Source organism: Ranitomeya imitator, chromosome 5, assembly GCF_032444005.1.
Source record: "Ranitomeya imitator isolate aRanImi1 chromosome 5, aRanImi1.pri, whole genome shotgun sequence".
NCBI classification, from domain to species: Eukaryota; Metazoa; Chordata; class Amphibia; order Anura; family Dendrobatidae; genus Ranitomeya; species Ranitomeya imitator.
The window spans coordinates 503,480,774-503,506,612 of NC_091286.1; the positions used below are offsets into that span (position 1 = coordinate 503,480,774).

The 25,839-nt window shown below is 44.5% G+C and overlaps 1 protein-coding gene across 3 annotated transcripts in view; it reads left to right on the plus strand.

Annotated features, from left to right (window-relative positions):
* Positions 1–271: 271 nt before the first annotated feature.
* The window catches only part of C5H3orf33 (chromosome 5 C3orf33 homolog), a 131,422-nt gene continuing 105,854 nt past the window's right edge, over positions 272–25,839 (plus strand). For 2 of the 3 annotated variants that reach the window (XM_069727461.1, XM_069727460.1), the window contains exons 1-3: positions 281–388; positions 8,993–9,052; positions 19,566–19,719. In XM_069727461.1, coding sequence (XP_069583562.1) covers positions 305–388; positions 8,993–9,052; positions 19,566–19,719 — 298 coding nt within the window. In that variant the 5' untranslated portion in view covers positions 281–304. Of the gene's footprint in view, positions 389–8,992; positions 9,053–19,565; positions 19,720–25,839 lie in introns of all 3 variants that reach the window. The other variant, XM_069727459.1, reaches the window with a different exon arrangement.

The window sequence follows — 25,839 nt, forward strand, 5'->3', positions numbered from 1 at the left end:
GCGTGCAGCACCCGTGTATTATACTCGAGGCTCAGGCCTAAATGATGATTTTTGGTACAATCTAATGCTGCACACCCTGAGCTGATCGCACCGCTCCATCCCCGAGCACACTGCCAGGTCACACATGGCTGCGCTCATCTACAGGCCGCGGTATCACAGGTTACACTGCCGCCCCCTAGTGTACACAGGATGTAACACGGAATCTTGCTGTCGTATATTACATAGGACTCTGCTGCCCCCTGCTGCACATAAGGTGTATGGCAGTAGATTTTTTTTTCTTTCGTTCTTGACTTGCTGTGCCAACATGGCGCCCAGTGACGGGGACCCCGCAGATAACGTGGTCGCTAAGACTTCCCGGCTGCTTGATTCGCATTTGTATCTAGTCCGGGTAGGCGGCGTGTCTGCTTTGTTGTGGCTGCTTCAGGTGTATGGGGAGTTGCTGCTCTTTAGTGATCCCTGTATTTTCAGCAGTACAGTACTGTTTACTATTGTGTTGGGAGGTATTATACGTGTACGATGATGTGTGGGGTCCTGCATGCTGAGGGACACATGGCTGGCCATGGTGCAGAGCTGGGAATGGCCTCCAGGCAGAGAGTCCGGGTCACACACCTGCAAAGCAGGGTGCCCCTGTAAGGACAGGCTGAGAATTAGGGTCGCACACCTGTAAGGACAGGGCAGGGTGTCCCCATAATCCTGAAGCCAAAGTGTTCATCTCCTCATGGCTCTAACAACAGTACACTGCACAAGTCACTATCTTCTTAGGGTACGTTTACACAGTTTTTATGAGGATTTTCAAGCATGTCCTTAAAAATCTATATAGAAACACTTTGAATAAAGGTACTGTCACACTAGACGATATCGCTAGCGATCCGTGACGTTGCAGCGTCCTGGCTAGCGATATCGTCCAGTGTGACAGGCAGCAGCGATCAGGTCCCTGCTGTGCTGTCGCTGGTCGGGGAAGAAAGTCCAGAACTTTATTTCGTCGCTGGACTCCCCGCAGACATCGCTGAATCGGCGTGTGTGACACCGATTCAGCGATGTCTTCGCTGGTAACCAGGGTAAACATCGGGTAACTAAGCGCAGGGCCGCGCTTAGTAACCCGATGTTTACCCTGGTTACCATCCTAAAAGTAAAAAAACAAACACTACATACTTACCTACAGCCGTCTGTCCTCCAGCGCTGTGCTCTGCTCTCCTCCTGCTCTGGCTGTGAGCGTCGGTCAGCCGGAAAGCAGAGCGGTGACGTCACCGCTCTGCTTTCTGGCTGCCCGGCGCTCACAGCCAGACCAGAGAAGCACAGCGCCAAGGACAGACGGCTGTAGGTAAGTATGTAGCGTTTGTTTTTTTACTTTTTAGGATGGTAACCAGGGTAAACATCGGGTTACTAAGCGCGGCCCTGCGCTTAGTTACCCGATGTTTACCCTGGTTACCAGGGACCTCGGGATCGTTGGTCGCTGGAGAGCGGTCTGTGTGACAGCTCTCCAGCGACCAAACAGCGACGCTGCAGCGATCCGGATCGTTGTCGGTATCGCTGCAGCGTCGCTATGTGTGACGGTACCTTAAAGGCCCCTTCACATTTAGCGACGCTGCAGCGATACCGACAACGATCCGGATCGCTGCAGCGTCGCTGTTTGGTCGCTGGAGAGCTGTCACACAGACCGCTCTCCAGCGACCAACGATGCCGGTAACCAGGGTAAACATCGGGTAACTAAGCGCAGGGCCGCGCTTAGTAACCCGATATTTACCCTGGTTACCATCCTAAAAGTAAAAAAAAACAAACACTAGATACTTACCTAACGCTGTCTGTCCTCCAGCGCTGCGCTCTGCTTCTCTGCTCTCCTCCTGTACTGTCTGGGAGCCGGAAAGCAGAGCGGTGACGTCACCGCTCTGCTTTCCGGCTCACAGCCAGTACAGGAGGAGTGCAGAGCGCAGCGCTGGAGGACAGACAGCGTTAGGTAAGTATCTAGTGTTTGTTTTTTTTTACTTTTAGCATGGTAACCAGGGTAAACATCGGGTTACTAAGCGCGGCCCTGCGCTTAGTTACCCGATGTTTACCCTGGTTACCAGTGAAGACATCGCTGGATCGGTGTCACACACGCCGATCCAGCGATGTCTCCAGGTAGTCCAGCGACGAAATAAAGTTCTGGACTTTATTCAGCGACCAACGATCTCCCAGCAGGGGCCTGATCGTTGGTCGCTGTCACACATAACGATTTCATTAACGATATCGTTGCTACGTCACAAATAGCAACGATATCGTTAACAATATCGTTATGTGTGAAGGTACCTTAAGTGTTTTCTATTGATTTAAAAAAGGAAAGAACCTGCACCATTCGCACTCTATTTTTGTTTTCTCAATGGAATCAGTAAGAAACGTATTCAAAGAGTATTAGAAGCATTCTTATATGGATTTTGGAGCTGAAAAAATACCCCCCCCCCCAAAAAAAAAAAAGCATGACTCAATTTCCTTAGGTTTTTGCACCAAAAACGCAGCAATACCTGATGCCTGCGTGTATTGCTGCATTATTGCGCTTACCCACTGTTTCCGACTGGTGAAAAACGTTGCAGATATTTGGAAAAAATCACCGAAAAAAGTGACATGATGCAGTTTGCAAAAATACAGCAGTTTTCCAACTCAGGAAAATAAAACCAATGCGTGTGCATGAGATTTCTGAAATCTCATAGACTTTGCTCGCACTGTAAAACGCAACTTATAATTGGCATAAAAAGCAAAAACGCAATGTGTGAACATAGCTTAACACCGACTATAGGAGAGCGGGCAGACTTCTTGCTTACACGATTGTGTGATGCCAGAGATCTATGATCATAACCTGTTTGCTATGAAATTGTCCGATTTCGATCCCCCATAGTTTTTTTTCATCACTGAACCTATTTTCCCACTTGCTGCCTCACCAGCTTATCGTTTTAATTTTTTTGCACTGACCCTATGGCGGAATAATTTTCGAAACAGGACGTTTTCAAATCCGCATCCATCCCATCTCATTGCACGCACGCACGCACGCACGCACGCACACCATCCAATCCACACAGGCAAATAAATCAAACCATAGATGGCCATAAATTATGTGTAATAATGAGAAATGACACAGGGAAACTATTGAACACGCTTACTGACATTTATTTAATATTTTGTACAAAAGGCTTTATTGTTGATGACAGCTTCAAGAAGCCTCCTGTATGGAGAAACTAGTCGCATACATTGCTTAGGTGTGATTTTTGGCCCATTCTTCCACACAAACACTCTCCAAATCTTGAAGGTCCTGTGGGCTCCTTCTTTGGACTCTATGCTTTAGTGCCTTCCATAAATTTTATATTGGATTCAGGTGATTGGCTCGGCCATTCTAGCAGCTTTATTTTCTTTCTCTGAAATCAGTTGCGAGTTTCCTTGGCTGTGTGTTTGGGATCATTGCCATGCTGAAATGTTCACCATCCTGGTAGATGGCCGCACACTTTTATCAAGAATGTCTTGGTACATTTGTCCATTCATCCTTTCACCTCCAAACTTCCGGTTAGTATGGTGTTTTGGGGTGATATGCAGTGCCATTTGACCTCCAAACATGGTGTACATTATAGCTTCCATAGAGTTCAATTTTAGTCTCATCTGATCAGACTATATTCTCCCAGTATTTCAAACGCTTGTCTTGGTTGAGCAAACTCTAAATGCTCTTGAACATGCTTTTTGTTTAGCATTGGAGTCTTGCATGGTAAGGGTGTGTACAGGCCATGGACCTTAAGTGCATTGCTTATAGTTTTCTTTGAAAAAATTGTACTATATCTACTATATACTATATCTAATATATACTATACTGTATCTACTCTCAAGATCGCATCTCACCACCTGTGCACTTGACCCAATCCGTTCCCACCTCATCCCAAACCTCGCCAGTCTTCATCCCAACCCTAACCCATCTCTTCAACCTATCACTAACAACTGGTGTTTTCCCCTCAAGCTTTAAACATGCCTCAATCACACCTATCCTTAAAAAGCCCTCTCTGGACCCATCCTCTGTATCTAGCTATCACCCTATATCACTTCTCCCCTATGCCTCAAAACTACTGGAACAACACGTCCATCTTGAACTGTCCTCCCATCTATCTTCCTGCTCCCTTTTCGACCGCTTACAATCAGGCTTCCGGTCACACCACTCCACTGAAACTGCCCTAACTAAGGTCACCAATGACCTATTAACCGCCAAGAGCAAGCGACACTTCTCTATCCTCCTCCTCCTGGACCTGTCCTTTGCCTTTGACACAGTGGACCATTCCCTATTACTACAGACCCTCTCATCCCTTGGCATCACAGACTTGGCCCTATCCTGGATCTCGTCATACCTAACTGACCGAATATTCTGCGTCTCACATTCACACACCACCTTCTCACCTCGCCCCCTATCTGTCGGAGTCCCGCAAGGTTCAGTTCTAGGGCCCCTGCTCTTCTCCATTTACACTTTTGGCCTGGGACAGCTCATAGAATCTCACGGTTTTCAGTATCATCTCTATGCTGATGACACACAGATCTACATCTCTGGACCAGATATCACCAACCTACTAACCAAAATCGCTCAATGTCTATCCGAAATTTCATCCTTCTTCTCTGCTAGATTTCTAAAACTTAACATGGACAAATCAGAATTAATTGTCTTTCCCCCATCTCACGCGACCCCCCGCAACGAACCTATCCATTACAGTAAACGACTGCCCACTCTCCCCATTCCCACAAGCTCGCTGTCTCGGGGTAATCCTTGACACTGATCTCTCCTTCAAACCGCATATCCAAGCCCTTTCCACTTCCTGCCACCTTCAACTCAAAAATATTTCATGGATCCGTATATTCCTAAACCAAGAATCTGCAAAAACCCTAGTCCATGCCCTCATCATCTCCCGCCTCGACTACTGTAGCCTCCTGCTCTGTGGCCTCCCCTTGAACACACTCGTACCCCTCCAATCTATTCTAAACTCAGTTGCCTGACTAATCCACCTGTCACCCCGATATTCCATGGCCTCTCCCCTCTGTCAATCCCTTCACTGGCTCCCCACTACCCAGAGACACCAGTACAAAAGCCTAACCATGACATACAAAGCCATCCACAACCTGTCTCCTCCATACATCTGTGACCTCGTCTCCCGGTACTTTCCTGCATGCAACCTCCGATCCTCACAAGACCTCCTTCTCTACTCCCCTCTTATCTCCTCTTCCCACAATCGTATACAAGATTTCTCTCACGCATCACTCCTACTCTGGAACTCTCTACCACAACATATCAGACTCTCACCTACCATCAAAACCTTCAAAAAGAACCTGAAGACCTACCTCTTCCGGCAAGCCTACAACCTGCAGTAATCACCCATCGACCAAACCACTGCATGACCAGCTCTATCCTCACCTACTGTATCCTCACCCATCCCTTGTAGATTGTGAGCCTTTGCGGGCAGGGTCCTCTCTCCTCCTGTACCAGTTGTGACTTTTATTGTTCAAGATTATTGTACCTGTTTTTATTATGTATACCCCTCCTCACATGTAAAGTGCTATGGAATAAATAGCGCTATAATAATAAATAATAATAATAATAATAATAAATACCTGCTTTCAGGTTTTAGTTCTCCACAGGTGGTCCTTGGCTCTTGGACAACTCTTGTGATAATTCTTTTCACTCCTCTATCTGAAGTCTTGTGTGGAGCAGCTGGTCATGGCAGGTTTATGGTGAAATGATGTTCTCCCACCACTGAATTATGGCCCCAACAGTGCTCACTGGAACCTTCAGAAGTTTAGAAATTCTTCTGTAACCAATGCCATCAATATGTTTTGCATTTTGCAGGTCATTCTTATGTGGCACCTTGGTAGTGAAATACTAATATGTATATGTCTGTGTGTCTGTCTGTGTCTATGTGTCTGTGTATCTGTCTATGTCTGTCTATGTATCTGTCTGTCTGTGTATCTGCGGATGTATGCCTATTTATTATTATTATTATTATTATTATTATTTATATAGCACCAGTGATTCCATAGTGCTGTACATGAGAAGGGGTTACATACAAATTACAGATATCACTTACAGTAAGCAGACTAACAATTACAGACTGATACAGAGGGGCGAGGACCCTGCCCTTGCGGGCTTACATTCTACAGGATGGTGGGAAAGGAGACAATAGGTTGAGGGTTGCAGGAGCTCCGGTGTTGGTGAGGCGGTAGCTTCGGTAGTGATGAGGAGGCAGCAGGGTCAGTGCAGGCTGTAGGCTTTCCTGAAGACCTGGGTTTTCAGGTTCCGTCTGAAGGATCCGAATGTGGTTGATAGTCTCACGTGTTGGGGCAAAGAATTCCAGAGGATGGGGGATATTCGGAAGAAGTCTTGGAGGCAGTTGGGCGAGGAGCAAATAAGTGTGGAGGAGAGAAGGAGGTCTTGGGAGGACCAGAGATTACGTGATGGAAGATATCGGGAGATTAGTTCAGAGCTATATGGAGGAGACAGGTTATGAATGGCTTTGTAGGTTAGTGTTAGTAACTGGATACGCTGAGGGAATGGGAGCCACTGAAGATATTTGCAGAAGGGGGAAGCGGAGGAGTAGCGAGGAGAGAGATGAATTAGTCGGGCAGCAGAGTTAAGGATGGACTGGAGAGGTACAAGGGTGTAGGGAGGCCACAGAAAAGGATGTTGCAGGAGTCAATGCGGGAGATGATGAGGGTATACACAAGCATTTTAGTAGATTGACGGTTGAAGAAAGGATGGATTCTGGAAATATTTTTGAGCTGTAGGCGACAGGAGGTGGAAAGAGCTTGGATGTGTGGTTTGAAGGGCAAGGCAGAATCAAGGATTACTCCGAGGCAGCAGACTTCCGGTACGGGGGAAAACGTGATGTTGTTAATTGCGATAGATAAGGAAGATCTATGAGATAGAGGAAAGATGAGTTCAGATTTGGCCAAATTAAGTTTGAGGAAGCGAGAGAAGAAGGAGGATATGGCTGATAGACACTCCGGGATTCTGGACAGCAGAGAGGTGACATCTGGGCCAGAAAGGTAGATCTGAGTGTCATCAGCATAAAGGTGGTACTGGAATCCATGAGGCTTAATGAGTTGCCCTAGGCCAAGTGTATAGATTGAGAAGAGTAGGGGTCCTAGAACAGAGCCTTGAGGGACTCCAACAGAGAGACGGTGGGATGAGGAGGTAGTGTGGGAGTGGGAGACACTGAAAGTGAGGTTGGAAAGGTATGAGGAGATCCAGGATAGGGCGAGGTCTTTGATGCCAAAGGAGGAGAGGATCTGTAGTAGGAGGCAGTGGTCAACTGTATCGAAAGCAGAGGACAGGTCTAGAGGGAGGAGTACAGAGTATTGTCCATTAGCTTTGACTGTAAATAGGCCGTTAGTAATTTTGGTCAGGGCTGTCTCAGTTGAGTGATGGGGCGGAAACCAGATTGTAGATTGTCAAAGAGCAAGTTAGATGAGAGGTGGGAGGAAAGTTCAGCGTGGACGTGCTGCTCCAGGAGTTTGGAAGCGAAATAGGAGCAGCGATATTGGACGATTGTTGAACATAGCAGTTGGATCGAGGGTTAGCTTTTTAAGGATAGGCGTGATTGTAGCATGTTTAAAAGCAGAAGGGAAGGTGCCAGAATTTAGTGAAAGGTTGAACAGGTGGGTTAGGGATGGGATAAGAGTGTTGGGGAGGAGATGGGATGGGGTTGACCGCTCAGGTGGTGAGGTGCGATTTGGAGAGGAGACAGTTAAGCCCCCCTTCCGTGATGTTGGATAGGGAGGTCATGGGGTTTGGGCATTGGCCTGGTGTACAAAGGGGTTGTGGTGGTTGAACAATGAAGACTTGCCTTGTTTGTAAAGTGTGTAGCAAAGTCCTCAGCAGAGATTAGGGAGGTTGGAGAGGGCAGTGGGGGGTGGAGGAGGAAGTTAAAGGTTTTGAATAACTGTTTGGGGTTGTAGTATAGGGAAGATACGAGGGTTGTGAAGTAGGCCTGTTTAGCAGAGGTGAGAGCAGATTTAAAAGCTAGTGTTGCCTGTTTGAATGCAGTGAAGTCGTCTTGCGAATGTGCTTTCTTCCAACGCCGCTCTGCAACCCTGGACAGTTGCTGAAGCTTTTTAGTGGTGTTATTGTGCCAGGGTTGTCTATTGATACGTCGCACTCTGCCACGAACGAGAGGGGCAACTGTGTCAACAGCTGATGCGAGAGTGGCATTGTAGAAAGCAGTGGCACTGTCTGTGTCGTGGAATGAGAATATGGATGCCGGTGGTAGTATAGAGTCAGAGAGTGTGTGGGCGTCTAGGTGTGCAAGGTTTCTGCGGGGGTGCACATGTTGCTGTACATGGGTGACCAGTGAGGAGCACATGGATGAGAAAGTGAGCAGATGGTGGTCGGATAGAGGGAGAGGGGAAGTGGTGAAGTTAGAGAGCACAGACGGGTGAAAACCAGGTCTATTGTATGTCCGTCTGTATGGGTGGCTGAGGAGGATCACTGAGTAAGTCCAAAAGATAAAGTAAGGGACAGAAGTTTGGAGGCTGTTGACTGAAGGGTATCAGTGAGGATGTTGAAGTCACCCATGATGATGGTGGGAATGTCAGCAGAGAGAAAGTCAAGAAGCCAGGTGGAGAATTGGTCAATAAAGGCAGTGGCCGGGTCAGAAGGTCGGTATACGACTGCCACTTGGAGGTTGGAGGGAGAGTAGATGCGGACAGACTGGATTTCAAAAGAGGGGAGGATAAGGGAGGGTAGAGGTGGGATTGTGTATCTGTCTATGTATCTGTTTGTCTGTGTATCTGTCTATCTCAACAACCACAGGTGCAACTGATAGTGCCTGTCCAAAGAATAGAAGATGTAGCTTTGCAACATTTGCAATCCACAAGTTTTGATATGAAATTGATCTCCTCCTAAGTCAAAGTACTGGGTCTGATCGATACCATACAATGCTTATTTCACCCACTTTATATGTGTGATGTTCATAATTTTCATTCATGACTAAAATTTGTTTTGCAGAATATTAGCACAGGGTTGGCAATTGCTGGCATCGTTTTGTGCGCACGGAGCATAAGACTGGTAAGGATGACCTACGCTTGTAATGTATTTAAAGCTATAGAATTAAAGTCATCTCATCTGCACCATACGACCTGCAGGATCACATAACGTCTTCTGGGTGGAGAAAAGTCACATTTTCATATCAAGGCCCTCAGGAATATATTGAAAAGTGACTTCTAGTCTACGTTGGAAATGTCGTGTGATCCGGCTGGTCACAGTGTGAGTTGCTGAGTACAGATGAGGACGGGAACAATGCTAATAACAAGACAAAACAATGATTTGTACTTTAACCCTTTCTGACATCTGATGTAATAATCCGTCCGTGTGCCCTGGGTCTATCTGACCAGGGACAGATTATGACGTCTGCACGATTGCCCGCACACACAGGCGGTTTTGCACCGCTTCTGGCACTTTAGCCCCCCAAGTGCTGCAATTGAATGCGATCGCAGCATTCCGTGAACTGGCAGAGGGCTGACAGCCCCTCTGCCTTTGGATTGGAGACCCTTTGGTAGGATGCGAGGTCCCGATCGTTGCCATGATGACCGGATGTTGTCATGATAACATCTGGGTCACCGAGATGGGAAACTTTTTGATCATGCGCGGTGCATGAGCAGCAACTTTCCCTGTCGGTGCATAGCTGACAGTTTCTACAAAATGGGGATGCTGCTGCATCCCCATGCTGTAGAAGCGATAAGCCTGCTAAAACTTATAGTCCCATAGTGGAACAATGTAAAAAAGTTAAAAAACAAACAAACATTTTTTAAATAATTGTAAAAATATTTCAAAAATAAATAAAAAGAAAAATCAAAAGATATTGTATCCATAAATATTTGTATAAAAAAACCCATAAAAGTGCACATTTGGTATCGCCGCGTCCACAATGAAACAACCTATAAAACTGTCCCAGTATTTAACCCCTTTACTAAACACCATAAAAAAAACAAGGCAAAAAACAATGCTTTATCATCATACCGCCGAACAAAAAGTGGAATAAAACACGATCAAAAAGACGAATATAAATTATCATGGTACCGCTGAAAACGACATCTTGTCCCGCAAAAAACAAGCTCCATCAGCGAAAACAAATAAAAGTTAGAGCTCTCAGAATTAAGCAATGCTAAAATAATTATTTTTTTCTGTAAAATAGTTTTTATTGTGTAAAAGCGCCAAAACATAAAAATAGATATGAGGTATCACTGTAATCTTACTGCCCTATCAATTTTGCCACACAGGGAATGGCATAAACCCCCTCCCAAAAAAACTAAAAATAATAAGAATTCTGAATTGCTGGTTTTTGTTCATTCTGCCTCCGAAAAAATCAGAATAGAAAGCGATCAAAAAAATGTCGTGTGCCCGAAAAGGGTACCAATAAAAACGTCAACTCGTCCCGCAAAAAACAAACCCTCACGTGATTCTGTGGGCCAAAATATGGAAAATTATAGCTCTCAAAATATGGTGATGCAAAAACTATTTTTTGCAATAAAAAGCATCTTTTAGTATGTGACAGCTACCAAACAAAAAATATGGTATCACTGTAATCCCCCCGAGTAATAAAGACGCTTAATCACCGCACGAAGAACAGCGTAAAAAATAAATAAAACTAATCTTCACTTGCTGTTGATTTTGTTTCATTCTGCTTCCCAAAGATTGCAGGAAGGCCCGGCGCACATTTATCCTGTGCTCTGCGTTGAGCTCTTACATCGGGGATTCCATGTAAATCTCTGAAATACGTGATTCAGACGGAACCTCTTTTGGAAGATTCCCTATAATGAGGCAGATGGAGCCACTGTGGACATCATCTGACCTGTGATCCAGCGGAGTCTTTTTAGGATTGCATAAAAGTGTCATCGGCCACAGTTTTGTGCACTTCTGAAAAGGGCACCGCTGAACAGAGGCCAGATGGAGTCCAAAGTAACTCTGCTACCTCATTATAGTGAATTGATCCCTTGGGGGTTTTATCTGAATCACATCACTCAGAAATTTTGATGGAAACCCCAAAGTAAGTGCTCAGCATAAAGCGCCAGATAAATGCAATCCCAAACTTTATCTAAAATATTCCGAATAAAAGCTTCAACTCAATCCACAATAAAAAACAAGTCCCCACCCATGTCTGTCATGGGCTTCCATGTTACTAGTAGTACAAAGGCTATGGAAAAGCAAAATGGCTCCTCACCCTCCCAAAGAAATTCAGCAAATTCTGTGCTCCCAAATCCAAATGCCCCCTCCCTTTTGAGCCCCACAGTGTGCCTAAACCATGCATTGCGTCCATGTTTGGCATTTCTGAAGCGATGAGAGTCCACCTAACTTACGGGTGCATGTTTCCAGGGGCACGGGCTGGGCATAACATACTGGTGACTGCAACATACTGATCACTATAGCGTACTGGTCACTACAACGGCAGTTTGCAATTTTCAGTCGGCAACATCCACTGCTACTTGTTACTGGAAAATACACATGGAATCAAAATTGTCACTACACCTGTAAATTCCCCAAGGGGTTTAGTTTCCAGAATAGGGTCTCTTGAGCGGGGATTTTGCTCTTCTAGCAATTAGAGGCTTTGTATATGGAGTCTGCAACCTGTTCTAGGAAAATCTGCGCTCCAGGAGGCAAATAGCGCTCTGTTCCTCCAGAGTCTCTCTGTATGGCTAAGTAGTACTGTACAACCACATATGGGGTATTGCCACATTCAGTAGAAATTGTGGGACAAATTTGGTGCCATTTTACCCACTTTTTATGTAAAAATGTAAAAATCTGGGGCTAAAACAAAATTTTGGTGGTAAAAATGTAGTTATTTTTTCTTCACTGCCCAATGGTATAAAATTCTGTAACACACTGGTGGTATCAATATGATCACTGTTCTCTTAGATGAATTCATAGAGAGTTGTAGTTTGTAAAATGGGGTCACTTATGGGGAGTTACGCTGTTTTGGCACCTCATGGGCTCTTGCAGTGGGTCATGGCACCTGCAAACCATAACAGTAAAATCTGGCGCTCCTTGCCTTCTGAGTTTTGCGCTGTGCCTGAAAAATATTTCCAGATTACATGTAGGGTATAGGCGCACTCAGGCAAAAATGGACCTCAGGTTATTGTAAACAATTTCCTATTAGCCCTTAGAAAAATTAAAAACTTGGGGCTAAAACAACATTTTAGTGGTAAAAATGAAATTTATTCTTTCTACACCGCTCAATGGTATAAAATTCTGTGAAGCACATGTGGTGTCAATATGATCACTGCACCCTAGATTAATTAATTGGGCAGTGTATTATGTAAAATGAGTTCACATATGGGGGTTCTGCTGTTCTGGCACCTCAGGGGCTCTGCCAATGTGACATGGCACCCTCAAACCATTCCAGCAAAATCTGAACTACAATATGGCGCCTCTTGCCTTTTGAGCTTTGCACTGTGCCTCAAAAGTAGTATTCCCCCTCACATGGGGTATCAGCTACTCGGGAGAAATTGCACAAGAAATTGTATGGTGCAATTTCTCCTGTTACCTTTATGAAAATGCAAAATTTGGGGCCAAAATAACATTTGTATGGGTAAAATGTGATTTTTTTTTTCCCGTCTCCCATGACAGCACACCTGAGAGAGGGATCCGCCCAGTCGGGACAGGAAACCTACCGAAACAAAAGGGCGGTACCTCTCCCTAGCTTCAGTTGGGTTTCCTGTCCTGACGGGAACCCTTGTGCTGAATCACGGCGGTACTTTTTTGTTTTTATTTTTTCGTTGATAGAAGATCCACTTACCCACTCCCGTCCCGGCACTTGAAGAGCAGGCAGGACGCCTGTATGTCGGCCTTCGGGACGCTGGTAGCGCCGTCCGCAGATCCTTCGGGCTCTTGCGCACGTGCGGGCGTCGGTCCAGCGCAGTCCGGATCTCTGGAGCCATTCTGCGGCTGCCACGCCGCTCTCTCCCCCTCTGCTGGAGCGACTTCCGGGTGCGCGACTGGCGTTCAGTGCAGAGCACGCTGGGTATGGGCGTGCCTGCGTGACGTCAGAGAGGCGCGCCGGATCCAAGATGGCGGCGCCCATGGATTGAAACGCCGGTAATTATGTGAGCTCTCCGGCGGTGTTCTGGAGGGGGAGAGGAGCAAGAATTGTTACCGAAAGAGGCGGGGAGCGCTGTGGAACGACCCCTTATTAAGGGGGTGGCTGCAATAGATCGCTGCTCATTCCCATACAGTTTCCAGAGATGGAGGGTATGGAGCAGCAGCAGCTATTACAGCAGCAGCAAGAGCCCTTATCAGGCGATACATCTGCTCGTCATCATCCTAAGAAGAATAGCCGCTCAAGTGGAAGGAGCAGCAATCATCCTAGTCGGACGTCTCAGGACTCTTCGACATCCAGGAGGAATGTTCCCCGTGCTCCCAGTCCGCCTCGGAATCCGGTACCCTTTATGGTCAGCGGGTGGTGAGTGATCTACGTGAATGTCACCCTGGTGGTAATGGGCTACATTTTCTGTTTACTTGGCAGGCGCCGAGGAAGGCTAGTTCCAAGACAAAGAATAAAGAATGTGCCCTCTGTAATGTCCCATTGGCAGTTCAGTGGCAGAAAAGTCTTTGTATAGATTGTATTCAAAAGACTATCCAGGAAGAGACCCCTGACTTTGCCTCTAGTCTTAGAGCAATAATCAGAGCCGAAGTACAAGACTCTGTTAAAGCAGCCCTTAAGAAAAAGGGTGGTAAGCACCCTGAACCAGTTTCGGGTTCTGAGGTATCTCCTTCTGATGAGGAAGGTCAGGAGGAACCGTTATCTCCCTGCTCCTCTTCTCCTAAGTCCTCTGGCTCCTCTTCTGATAGTGATGTTGGGGGCCGTCCGTGCTTTCTTACTGAGAACACGGACAAGCTAGTAAAAGCCGTTAGAGCTTCAATGGGCCTTAAAGATGAGAAAGCGGCCAAATCCCTGGAGGACATAATGTTTGGGGGTTTAGAGGAAAAGAGAAAACGCACCTTCCCAGTCAATTCCAGAATAAAAGCCCTTATAGAAAAAGAGTGGAGGAAACCAGAAAAATCGGGTAATCTTCCCTCGGCTTCTAAAAGACGTTACCCCTTTGAGGATAAAGATTCAGAGACTTGGGATAAGGTTCAGAAAATCGATGGTGCGGTGGCTAGATCGTCTAAAAAATTATCCCTTCCCTTAGAAGATTCTGGCGTATTAAGGGATCTTTTAGATAAAAAAGCGGATGGGTTCCTAAGACACACCTGGGAAGCAACCGCAGGGGGCTTGAAACCAGCAATCGCAGAAACCTGTGTCTCTCGCTCCCTTATTGTCTGGCTGCAGCAGATAGAGGAGCAACCTAAGTCTAAAGCCCCGAGAGATGAAATTCTAACCAATGTAACTTTGGCTAAAGGTGCAGCTGCCTTCGTAGCGGATTCCTCTGCAGACTCTGTAAGACTGGCAGCTAGGGCTGCAAGTTTATCCAATGCAGCTAGACGTGCTCTCTGGTTGAAGGGATGCCCGGGGGATCTACCTTCAAAAAATAGACTTTGTTCTATACCATGTGACGGCCATTTCCTCTTCGGTCAAAAATTGGAAGACATTTTAGAGAAAGCAGGAGATAGGAAAAAGGGATTCCCTCGTTTTCCTGTGGACTTTAGAAGGCCTTATTTTCGGAGAGGCAAATTTAGTAGAGGCCGCCCCCCGGGAGATAGAAGGAATTGGGACTCCAGAGACAGAAGGGGATCTGGATACATGTTTAAAGGTCCCTCAACATCGGCGAAAAAGCCCTCCCAATGACGCCAGGCCAGAGGTGGGGGGAAGGCTTTCATCTTTTCTCCCAGCCTGGGTAGACCTCTCCCCCAGTCATTGGACTCTAAAGGTCATCGAACACGGCCTAAGAATAGATTTTGTTTTTCCACCGCGACAAACTTTTGTTTTAACGCCCCAAAGAAAGACTCCAGAGGAGCAGCTAGCCTTGGAGGCAGAGGTACTGGAGCTCGTATCAAAACGGGTTCTTGTGGTGGTCCCGGGGGAAGAGCAGGGAAAAGGTTTTTACTCTCCTCTTTTTCTCATACGAAAACCAGACGGGTCCCTGAGAACTATTATCAATTTAAAAAATCTAAATCGGTCAATAGTAAACTGCTCCTTCAAAATGGAGTCAGTAAATACGGCCATAAAACTCTTATTCCCAGGTTGCTTCATGGCAGCCATAGACCTGAAGGACGCCTATTACCACGTCCCAATTCATCAAGACCACCAAAAATACCTAAGGGTGGCGGTTTATGTACAGGGCTGTCTCAGGCACTATCAGTATGCTGCCCTACCATTCGGCCTATCAATAGCACCGAGAATTTTTACAAAATTAATGTCAGAGGTCATGTCCTTCCTCCGCTCTCAGAATGTAGTTATAGTTCCGTATCTGGACGACTTCCTCATAATAGGGAACTCATCAACACATTGCCAAACACAAATAGAACAAGTCATATCAACGCTACAGCGGTTGGGGTGGAAAATAAATCTTGCCAAGTCAAGGTTGACGCCGGAGCTAGTGCAATCTTTTCTGGGTTTAGTCCTGGATTCCAGGCGTCAGCTTTGTCTTTTGCCAGAAAACAAACTGGTCAAAATTCAAAATCTTGTAGAGTCAGCGATTCATCACCCCGTAATGACATTGAGAAGGGCAATGTCCCTGTTGGGTTCTCCGACTTCATGTATACCGGCAGTAAGATGGGCACAGTTCCATTTAAGACAATTACAATGGGAGGTCCTGTCAGCGCAGAGGTGGTTAAAAGGGCATTTAGAGGGGAAACTACGCCTTTCATTAGCGGTAACAGATTCCCTAAAATGGTGGGCGGTAAGAGACCATTTGATATCGGGTCCAGTGGATAACTCCGATAGATCAAATCATAACCACAGATGCAAGCGGTTCAGGATGGGGAGCTCATTTGGGGACTCTCTCAGTTCAGGGATCTTGGTCCCAATCAGAATCACAACAAGCGTCAAACCTAAGAGAGTTATGGGCAGTAGAAAAAGCTGTGAAACATTTCCTACCCATCCTCCAGGGTCATCACACCAGGGTCATGTCAGACAATCGCGCTGTAGTCGCATATATCAACCACCAAGGGGGGACGAGATCCCCTTCCCTGATGAAGTCAGCATCTGTCCTCCTACAACTAGCGGAGCGCCACCTACTCTCCCTCTCGGCTCTCCATATAAAGGGAGTCGAGAATACGAAAGCAGACTTCCTAAGTCGCAAAACACTGAAACAAGGAGAGTGGTCTTTGAATCCCCGAGTGTTTCAACAGATAGTGCAGGCTTGGGGCCTACCTGTGATAGATTTGTTTGCCACCCTAAACAACAGGAAGGTAGAGAACTTCTGTTCACTAGACCCAAGAGAAAAACCCTTTGCAGTAGATGCCCTCCACATACGATGGAATTTCAGTCTCGCATATGTGTTTCCACCAATAGCGATGATTCCGACGGTAGTGAGAAAAATCAGAATGGAGCAGACGAGAGTAATTTTGATTGCTCCATTCTGGCCAAAAAGACCTTGGTTCTCCCTCCTGAGACAAATGTCAGTGACCGATCCATGGATCCTGCCAGAAATTCCGGACTTGCTTACTCAGGGTCCAATATGCCACTCCCAAGTGGAGGGCTTCCATCTTGCAGCCTGGAATTTGAGAGGGCATTACTGAGTAGGCAGGGGTTTTTACCAGGGCTTGTCTCCACCTTGTTGAAAAGTAGAAAACCAGTTACATCAAGGATATATGGCAGGACATGGAAAAAGTTTCTAGATTTTTCAGGGCAACCTTTGGGGGACAAAGCTCCTGTGGGTACTATTTTAGAATTTTTACAGGCGGGGTTGCAGTTGGGATTAGCAACTAATACGCTCAAGGTACAAGTGTCGGCATTAGGAGCCTTGTATAACTGTAATCTGGCCTCCAATAGATGGGTGTCCCGCTTTATTAAATCGTGTAGTAGGTCTAGACCAGTGGTAATTCAGAGGGTTCCTCCATGGGATTTAAATCTGGTGTTAGAAGCTCTGACTAGTGTTCCGTTTGAACCCTTGCAGGAGTCATCAATAAAAATACTTACACTTAAGACAGTACTTCTGGTAGCGTTGACATCAGCCCGTAGGGTGAGTGACTTGCAAGCCCTGTCCATCTCCCCTCCTTACACACAGATATTTGATGACAGAGTAGTGCTCAGACCGGATCCGGCATATCTGCCGAAAGTAGTTCTTAAATTCCATAGGAGTCAAGAAATTGTGTTGCCCTCTTTCTGTAATAATCCTAAGAACCCAGGGGAAGAGAAATTTCATACGCTTGACGTAAGAAGAGCTATTTTACAGTATATATCTCTGACTAGTCAGTGGAGGAAGGATCAATCACTATTTATAGCTTTCCAGGGTAGCAGGAAGGGATATCGGGTATCCAAGGGTACTATTGCTAGGTGGATTAGGGAGGCCATTTCCTTATCCTATGCTTCTCATGGTGCACCGATCCCTGAAGGCATCAAGGCTTACTCCACCAGAGCCGTGGCTACTTCCTGGGCAGAAAAATCAGAGGTATCGATTGATCAAATCTGTAAGGCCGCTACCTGGTCCTCACCGTCTACCTTCTTTAGACACTACCGGCTAGATCTATCCTCCTCAACTGACCTTACCTTTGGTAGAAGGGTGCTGCAAGCGGTGGTCCCTCCCTAAGGTGTTCCTTTCTCCAAAAATCTCTCAGGTGTGCTGTCATGGGAGACGGGAAAACACCAAGGTTACTTACTGGTAGCCGGTTTTTCCGGAGCCCATGACAGCACCTGTATATTCCCTCCCTTCTTTTGTCACCCTTTGGTGCGCACTTTTAGTTGGGTGTTTTTTTGTTATTATTATAATGTGGTGATGGATTACCATGTGTACTAACCAAGGAGGCCTCTCATGCTCTGAAAACCAACTGAAGCGAGGGAGAGGTACCGCCCTTTTGTTTCGGTAGGTTTCCTGTCCCGACTGGGCGGATCCCTCTCTCAGGTGTGCTGTCATGGGCTCCGGAAAAACCGGCTACCAGTAAGTAACCTTGGTGTTTTTTTTTTTATTTTTTTTCATGGCTCAACGTTACAAACTTCTGTGAAGCACCTGGGGGTTTAAGGTGCTCACCATGCATCTAAATCCATTCCTTGAGGGATCTAGTTTTCAAAATGATGTATCTTGCGGGGGGGGGGGGGTTTCCACTGTTTAGGCACATCAGGGTCTCTCCAAACGCAACATGGCGTCTGCCAATTCTTCAAGCAAATTTTGCTTTCAAAAAGTCAAATGACGCTCCTTCCCTTCCAAGCTCTGCCGTGTGTCCAAACAGTGGTTTTCTCCCTCATATGGGGTATTGGTATGCTCAGGAGAAATTACACACCAAATTTTGGGGTCCATTTTTTTTGTTACCCTTGTCAAAATAAAAAATACTGTATCTGAAGTTTTTTTTGTGAAAAAAAAAAAAGTATCGTAATTTTTTTTTCCACATTCCAAAAATTCCTGTGAAGCACCTGAAGGGTTAATAAACTTCTTGAATGTGGTTTTGAGCACCTTGAGGGGTGCAGTTTTTAGAATGGTGTCACACTTGGGCATTTTCTATCATATAGACCCCTCAAAGTGACTCAAATGTGATGTGGTCCCTAAAAAAAAATGGTTTTGTAAATTTTGTTAGAAAAAATGATAAATTTCTGGTCAACTTTTAACTCTTATTACTACCTAATCAAAAAAATTGTTTTCCAAAAATTGTGCTGATGTAAAGTAGACATGTGGGAAATGTTACTAACTATTTTGTGTAACATATCTCTATGATTTAAAGGGAAAGTGGCACATTTTATTTTTTTTGTATTAAAAATGATTGTTTATATAAACAATTATTTTTTATCTAAATTTACATTTTTTTACTTTAACTTTTTTTTATTATTAATTTTTTTTTTGCAGCAACTGGGCGCCGCCGTTTTGCTTTGCAGGAGTGTAAGTGTACCTGTACGACACTTACACTCTGCAAATACGGCAGCCCTGGGCATAGACATCTGCGGTCGGCATCCGACCCATTGAGCTGCTCCCTGCTGTGATCTGGCCACGCCCCCTGAGCCGTTTACATCACAGCAGATGCAGGAGATCGGCGCCATCTTTCTGGAGCTCAGTGTCATACTGAAGAAATTTTTCCACTATCATGAAGAACAATATGTCACTAAAAACGACCTTAGAATCGCCGGGATCCGTTGAAGCGTTGAATGATATGCACTTTTTCTTTTTCCATCAGAAATTTTTCAAAACCTTTCTGTAGACAAAAACATCTCCAAATCCTCCTAGTATGACCAGCAAAGTCGACATCTCATATAATTTGAATAAAATTTATTTTCAAAGTGGATTTTGAAGCAAATCTACTCTAAAAAGAAATGCTCAAAAAGCTCTATGTGAACAGAGCCTGAGATGGCCTCCAGCCTTGTATATTGGGGTCCGGACACATGATTTCATCATGATGTTTTTATTCACAAATCGGAGTCTTCAGTGATTTTTGCTCCTTTTTTAATATGGATTTTTTTTATTTTGTCAAACATCATCAATAAATTATTTTTTTTTATCAGATAACGAAATTTACAAGTGCTAAGGAAATCCCAGAAGAATTTATAAAGAAAAATGTGAAACTCCGTGGGAAAGTGATCCGGGTGAATGGAGAAACAATAGAAATTGATCATGTTCCGATCAGCTTGCCTATTCTGCGATCTGTACAGCAGAGATGTAAGTGCGGGGTGTTTTATATTACCGTATTCCTATGAAGATACTCTGTACAAATTACCACAACCACAGAGCAGAGAAATATATTGTAGAGCTGCTGACCGTGGGAGGAATCAATGGAGGATCAAATAGTAAAGTACAATGTAACTGGTACATGCTCACATTAAATACAGGTGCTTCTCACAAAATTAGAATATCATCAAAAAGTTCATTTATTTCAGTTTTTCAATACAAAAAGTGAAACTCATATGTTAGGCTAAGGCTGGTTTCACACTTGCGTTTCAAAACGCATGCGTTTAAAAAAAAAACGCATGGTGAAAAAACGCGTGCAAACGCTGCGTTTTTTTGACGCATGCGTTTTTGCATGTGGTGAAAAAAACGCAGTGTTTTGACGCGTTTACATGCGTTTTTTCATGCGTTTGCGTTTTTTAAACGCATGCTGAGAAATGTGTGACAGCTGCCAATCATCAAAATAAAGTAAAAAACCCACTATAAACAGAAATGGTTAGGGGTAGGGATCATAACCCTAACCCTAAAGGGATCCTAACCCTACCCCTAACCCTAAGCCTAAAGGGATCCTAACCCTAAAGGGATTAGGGGTAGGGTTAGGGTTAGGATCCCTTTAGGGTTAGGGTTAGGATCCCTTTAGGGGTAGGGTTAGGGATAGGGTTAGGATCCCTTTAGGGATAGGGTTAGGATCCCTTTAGGGTTAGGGTTAGGATCCCTTTAGGGTTAGGATCCCTTTATCACCTTTATGGTGGGGGGTGGCATATCAGTGTGTTTTCTGTTTTTTTTTTTTAATAAAAACGCATGCATTTTTAAAGCAAACAAACGCATGTGCTTAAAAACGCATGCGTTTCCATTGACTCCAATGTATTTTTTGACACAAAAAAAACGCATGAAAACGCATGCGTTTTTATGTGTCAAAAAACGCCTCTCAAAAATACTACAAGTTGCATTTCTGAAAAAGAGCGCATGCAGCAAAAAAACGCATGCGTTTCAAAACGCGACCAAACGCGTACAACAAAAAACGCATGCGTTTTCAATGTTAAATATAGGAAAAAAAGCATGTGTTTTTTTGTGCAAAAAACGCTGCAGACAAAAACGCAAGTGTGAAACCACCCTTAATTCACATTTGTGTTCGGGGGCTTTGCGGAGGGCTGCGTATGTCATCTGTTAAGCCCCGCCTACTTGCACATACTGTCATGCGTCCTGCATACCTATCTTTAACATTGGGTACGCAGGACATGCGGATGAATACGGATGCCTTTTGACGCACCCGCTGACCGCACGAGAACGCAATAAGTTGCGTTTTGTGCGGAAGGCGGAAGCGTCAAAACGACGCATTCGCATACATCCGCAGGTCCTGCGTACCCAATGTTAAAGATAGGTACGCAGGACGTAGGCGGGGCTTAACAGAGGATGTACGCAGCCCTTTGCAAAGCCCCCGAACGCAAATGTGAACCCGACCTTATATAGAGTCATTACAAACAAAGTGATCTATTTCAAGTGCTTACAGTTAGGTCCATATATATTTGGACAGAGACAACTTTTTTTCTAATTTTGGTTATAGACATTACCACAATGAATTTTAAACAAAACAATTCAGATGCAGTTGAAGTTCAGACTTTCAGCTTTCATTTGAGGTTATCCACATTAAAATTGGATGAGGGTTTAGGAGTTTCAGCTCCTTAACATGTGCCACCCTGTTTTTTAAAGGGACCAAAAGTAATTGGACAGATTAAATAATTTTAAATAAAATGTTAATTTCTAGTACTTGGTTGAAAACCCTTTGTTGGCAATGACTGCCTGAAGTCTTGAACTCATGGACATCACCAGACGCTGTGTTTCCTCCTTTTTGATGCTCTGCCAGGCCTTCACTGCTGTGGTTTTCAGTTGCTGTTTGTTTGTGGGCCTTTCTGTCTGAAGTTTAGTCTTTAACAAGTGAAATGCATGCTCAATTGGGTTGAGATCAGGTGACTGACTTGGCCATTCAAGAATATTCCACTTCTTTGCTTTAAAAAAACTCCTGGGTTGCTTTGGCTTTATGTTTTGGGTCATTGTCCATCTGTAGTATGAAACGATGACCAATCAGTTTGGCTGCATTTGGCTGGATCTGAGCACACAGTATGTCTCTGAATACCTCAGAATTCATTCGGCTGCTTCTGTCCTGTGTCACATCATCAATAAACACTAGTGACCCAGTGCCACTGGCAGCCATGCATGCCCAAGCATCACACTGCCTCCGCCGTGGTTTACAGATGATGTGGTATGCTTTGGATCATGAGCTGTACCACGCCTTTGCCATACTTTTCTCTTTCCATCATTCTGGTAGAGGTTGGTCTTGGTTTCATCTGTCCAAAGAATGTTCTTCCAGAACTGTGCTGGCTTTTTTAGATTTTTTTTTAGCAAAGTCCAGTCTAGCCTTTTTATTCTTGATGCTTATGAGTGGCTTGCACCGTGCAGTGAACCCTCTGTATTTACTTTCATGCAGTCTTCTCTTTATGGTAGATTTGGGTATTGATACGCCAACCTCCTGGAGAGTGTTGATCACTTGGTTGGCTGTTGTGAAGGGGTTTCTCTTCACCATGGAGATTATTCTGCGATCATCCACCACTGTTGTCTTCTGTGGGTGCTCAGATCTTTTTGCATTGATGAGTTCCCCAGTGCTTTCTTTCTTTCTCAGGATGTACCAAACTGTAGATTTTGCCACTCCTAATATTGTAGCAATTTCTAGCATGGGTTTTTTCTGTTTTCGCAGCTTAAGGATGGCTTGTTTCACCTGCATGGAGAGCGCCTTTGACCGCATGTTTACTTCACAGCAAAACCTTCCAAATGCAAGCACCACACCTCAAATCAACTCCAGGCCTTTTATCTGCTTAACTGAGAATGACATAACAAAGGGATTGCCCACACCTGTCCATAAAATAGCCTTGGAGTCAATTGTCCAATTACTTTTGGTCCCTTTAAAAACAGGGTGGCACATGTTAAGGAGCTGAAACTTCTAAACCCTTCATCCAATTTTAATGTGGATACCCTCAAATAAAAGCTGAAAGTCTGAACTTCAACTGCATCTGAATTGTTTTGTTTAAAATTCAATGTGGTAATGTCTATATCCAAAATTAGAAAAATGTTGTCTCTGTCAAAATATATATGGACCTAACTGTATTTCTGTTAATGTTGATGATTATGGCTTACAGCCAATGAAAACCCAAACGTCATTATCTTAGTAAATTAGAATACTTTATAACACCAGCTTGAAAAATGTTTTTAAAATCTGAAATGTTGGCCTACTGAATTGTATGTTCAGTAAATGCACTCAATACTTGGTCGGGGCTCCTTTTGCATCAATTACTGCATCAATGCGGCGTGGCATGGAGGTGATCACCATGTGCACTGCTGAGGTGTTATGGAAGCCCTGGTTGCCTTCAGCTCATCTGCATTGTTGGGTCTGGTGTCTCTCATCTTCCTCTTGCCAATACCCCATAGATTCTCTATGAGGTTAGGGTCAGGCGAGTTTGCTGGCCAATCAAGCACAGTGATACTGTTGTTTTTAACCCCTTCATGACCCAGCCTATTTTGACCTTAATGACCTGGCCGTTTTTTTGCAATTCTGACCAGTGTTCCTTTATGAGGTAATAACTCGAGAACGCTTCAACGGATCCTAACGGTTCTGAGATTGTTTTTTCGTGACATATTGGGCTTCATGTTAGTGGTAAATTTAGGTCAATAATTTTTGCGTTTATTTGTGAAAAAAATGGAAATTTGGCTAAAATTTTGAAAATTTCGCAATTTTCAAATTTTGAATTTTTATTCTGTTAAACCAGAGAGTTATGTGACACAAAATAGTTAATAAATAACATTTCCCACATGTCTACTTTACATCAGCACAATTTTGGAAACAATATTTTTTTTTGCTAGGAAGTTATAAGGGTTAAAATTTGACCAGCGATTTCTCATTTTTACAACGAAATTTCCAAAACCATTTTTTTTAGGTACCACCTCACATTTGAAGTCAGTTTGAGGGTCTATATGGCTGAAAATACCCAAGTGACACCATTCTAAAAACTGCACCCCTCAAGGTGCTCAAAACCACATTCAAGAAGTTTATTAACCCTTCAGGTGCTTCACAGCAGCAGAAGCAACATGGAAGGAAAAAATGAACATTTAACTTTTTAGTCACAAAAATGATCTTTTAGCAACAATTTTTTTTATTTTCCCAAGGGTAAAAAGAGAAACTGGACCCCAAAAGTTATTGTACAATTTGTCCTGAGTACGCTGATACCCCATATGTGTGGGGGAACTACTGTTTGGGCGCACGACAGGGCTCGGAAGGGAAGGAGCGCCATTTGACTTTTTCAATGAAAAATTGGCTCCAATCTTTAGCAGACACCATGTCGCGTTTGGAGAGCCCCTGTGTGCCTAAACATTGGAGCTCCCCCACAAGTGACCCCATTTTGGAAACTAGACGCCCCAAGGAACTTATCTAGATGCATAGTGAGCACTTTGAACCCCCAGGTGCTTCACAAATTGATCCGTAAAAATGAAAAAGTACTTTTTTTTCACAAAAAATTTCTTTTAGCCTCAATTTGTTCATTTCCACATGGGCAACAGGATAAAATGGATCATATTATTTATTGGGCAATTTCACCTGAGTACAGTGATACCTCACATGTGGGGGTAAACCACTGTTTTGGCACACAGCCGGGCTTGGAAGGGAAGGAGCGCCATTTGACTTTTTGAATGAAAAATTAGCTCCAATCGTTAGCTGACACCATCTCGCCTTTGGAGAGCCCCTTTGTGCCAAAACATTTGAGATTCCCCACATGTGACCCCATTTTGGAAACTAGACCTCCCATGGAACTAACCTAGATGTGCGGTGACCACTTTAAACCCTCAAGTGCTTCACAGAAGTTTATAACGCAGAGCCGTGAAAATAAAAAATCATTTTTCTTTCCTCAAAAATTATTTTTTAGCCCGCAATTTTTTATTTTCACAAGAGTAACAGGAGAAATTGGACCCCAAAAGTTGTTGTCCAGTTTGTCCTGAGTACGCTGATACCCCATATGTGGGGGGAAACCACTGTTTGGGCACACGTCGGGGCTCAGAAGGGAAGTAGTGATGTTTTGGAATGCAGACTTTGATGGAATGGTCTGCGGGCATCATGTTACGTTTGCAGAGCCACTGATGTGCCTAAACAGTAGAAACCCCCCACAAGTGACCCCATTTTGAAAACTAGACCCCCCAAAGAACTTATCTTGATATGTGGTGAGCACTTTGAACCCCCAAGTGCTTCACAGAAGTTTACAACGCAGAGCCGTGAAAATAAAAAAAATATTTTTCTTTCCTCAAAATGATGTTTTAGCAAGCAATTTTTTATTTTCACAAGGGTAACAGGAAAAAATGGACCCCAATAGTTGTTGCCCAGTTTGCACTGAGTATGCTGGTACCCCATATGTGGGGGTAAACCACTGTTTGGGCGCACGTCGGGGCTCGGAAGGGAAGTAGTGACGCTTTGAAATGCAGACTTTGATGGAATGGTCTGCGGGCGTCATGTTGCATTTGCAGAGCCCCTGATGTGCCTAAACAGTAGAAACCCCCCACAAGTGACTCCAAAACTAGACCCCCCAAGGAACTTATCTAGATATGTGGTGAGCACTTTGAACCCGCAAGTGCTTTACAGAAGTTTATAACGCAGAGCCGTGAAAATAAAAAAATAATTTTTCTTTCCTCAAAAATGATGTTTTAGCAAGCAGTTTTTTATTTTCACAAGGGTAGCAGGAGAAATTTGACCCCATTAGTTGTTGCCCAGTTTGTTCCGAGTATGCTGGTACCCCATATGTGGGGGTAAACCACTGTTTTGGCGCATGTCGGGGCTCGGAAGGGAGGGAGCACCATTTGACTTTATGAACGCAAGATTGGCTGGAGTCAATGGTGGCGCCATGTTGCGTTTGGAGACCCCTGATGTGCCTAAACAGTGCAAACCCCTCAATTCTAACTCCAACACTAACCCCAACACACCCCTAACCCTAATCTCAACTCGAGCCATAACCCTAATCACAGCCCTAACCCCAACACACCCCTAACCCTAATCCCAACCCTAAACATAATCCTAACCCTAAT